The sequence below is a fragment of the Alexandromys fortis genome, unplaced genomic scaffold (genome assembly GCF_014885135.2).
Source record: "Alexandromys fortis isolate MF-2015 unplaced genomic scaffold, M_Fortis_MF-2015_v1.1 scaffold_282, whole genome shotgun sequence".
NCBI classification, from domain to species: domain Eukaryota; kingdom Metazoa; phylum Chordata; class Mammalia; order Rodentia; family Cricetidae; genus Alexandromys; species Alexandromys fortis.
In genome coordinates this window covers 508954-510801 of record NW_026068199.1, presented here as the reverse complement: position 1 = coordinate 510801, position 1848 = coordinate 508954, and the positions used below count along the sequence as shown (strand labels likewise).

The window sequence follows — 1848 nt, the reverse complement described above, 5'->3', positions numbered from 1 at the left end:
TTAAAGGTGTGTGCTACCACACCTAGAAGTCACAGAGGTCAATCTCCCTCTGCCTCCCAAGTGTTGGGATTAAAGGCGTGTACTACCACACCCAAAAACTCTCTTCCTTTTTTTTTTTTGTTTTTTACTTTAAGAACTTCAACTTTTAGCCTGCACATATTTTTAACACACTGTAAATCATTTAAAAGTTTTCTTTTTTCTTTGAATCTTTCTTTTACTGTATATGTCCCTTTTTTGACCACATGAGTCTTTAATTTACCAAGCAATATCAGTAGGACTAAAGCCGTGGCTTTGACAGCTGGATCCAGCCCATTTCTTAGCTTTCCAGCCTCATGGCGGAGGTACCGGCTTTAGCCATATTTATCACCACAACTCTATGGCATTTCAAGGTCCCTGCCTGCAAGTGAGCTGCAACAGACAACACTCAAGTCCGCTCTCTGTAGTCGGCCCTCCTGCCTCAAACAGTCAGAGTTTGCCCTGGCAGGACAACCCAGAAAGCAGGCATTTTTAATCAACGCAGCTTTTTTCCTGCTATGGCTGAAAACAAACAAGCATTCAGTCAGCTTCTATCAATACCATTTAAGTGTTTCGTGGCAGGACCTCTTAAGAGCTGCAGGGTTTTGCAGCTAAAGCTGAGTCAGGAACCTTCTCTTAGATGAGAGTGCTTGCTTGCCTCTAGCAAGCAGAGCAGACCCAAGAAATTGTTGCTACCAAGAAAATATGCTTTACTCTTTCCCAAGCTTTCTCAGGCTTTATGTGGGGTTCAGTCACCCTCTTTGTATAAATGCTAATATGAATAATTACCATCTATAAATCTATCTATGTATGTCCTTTGCTAAATCAGAAAAATGCTCAGTTCATAGAGTCCTTGTGTGACAGTTTTAGATGTCTGGGTTTAATCCCCAGTACTGCATACATTTGATGTTGTGACTCAAGTCTCGGACTTCAGCATTCAGGGGTAAGAGTATCGGGATTTTAAGAAATTCTGATAATGCAATGAGCTTTGGGTCAGCCTGAACTATATCAGACAATATCTCATAAAAGGAAGGAAAAATTCTTCTGGAGTATGTGGTGAACATGATCAAATATTTTTATGCATGTAATAATCTTCAATAAATAATGAAAACATATTTACTATAAAGCTCCCACATCAGGTGCATGTACTAAATATTTCGTTTTATCCAATTCTATGGAGATATTTCTATCCCAGCCCCTGCTTCCTTTTCACCCTTGTGAGTTCTCATGCCAAGCATATCACATGGCTATACTGTCTCCTTCCTATTGATTTTTTGGGCAGCTGTTGTTCCTGACCTGATTTAAGTGTTGGATCATGCCATTCGAACCAGTTAGAGTTTTGCTGAGTGCTGTGAGCTCACAGCTCCCTCCCACAGGCATCATTGTCAGCTAAAAGAGGTGCTGCCCTCTGCTGGATATGTGCGGCTGTGGATCAGGGTAAAGTATGTTCTTAGAATACTGGTCTCTCCCTACATCGGAGCACTGGGCTGAGCTCCCAAGGTCCAGTTGAAGAACAGAAGGAGGAAGAATATCAGCAAGGAAGTCAGGACCGCGAGGAGTTGGTCCACCCACTGAGACACTGTGCCTGAGCTAATGTTAGTTCACCAAAGCCGGCTGGACTGGGACTGAACAAGCATGGGATCAAACTGGACTCTCTCGATGTGGCTGACAATGGGGGCTGACTGAGAAGCAATGATAATGGCACTGGGATTTGTTTCTACTGCATGTACTGGCTTTTTGGGATCCTAGTCTGTTTGAATGCACACCTCTTAGGCCTGGAAGGAGGAGGGAGGGCCTTGGACTTCCCACAGGGCAGGGTACCCTGCCCTCTCT

The 1848-nt window shown here is 43.5% G+C and overlaps 1 protein-coding gene across 1 annotated transcript in view; it reads right to left on the bottom strand.

The window, feature by feature from the left end:
* The window catches only part of LOC126493084 (leukocyte immunoglobulin-like receptor subfamily B member 3-like), a 16959-nt gene extending 16601 nt beyond the window's left edge, over window positions 1-358 (bottom strand). Inside the window, exon 1 of the mRNA XM_050129874.1 lies at window positions 346-358. Coding sequence (XP_049985831.1) covers window positions 346-358 — 13 coding nt within the window. The remainder of the gene's footprint in view (window positions 1-345) is intronic.
* Window positions 359-1848: the final 1490 nt, after the last annotated feature.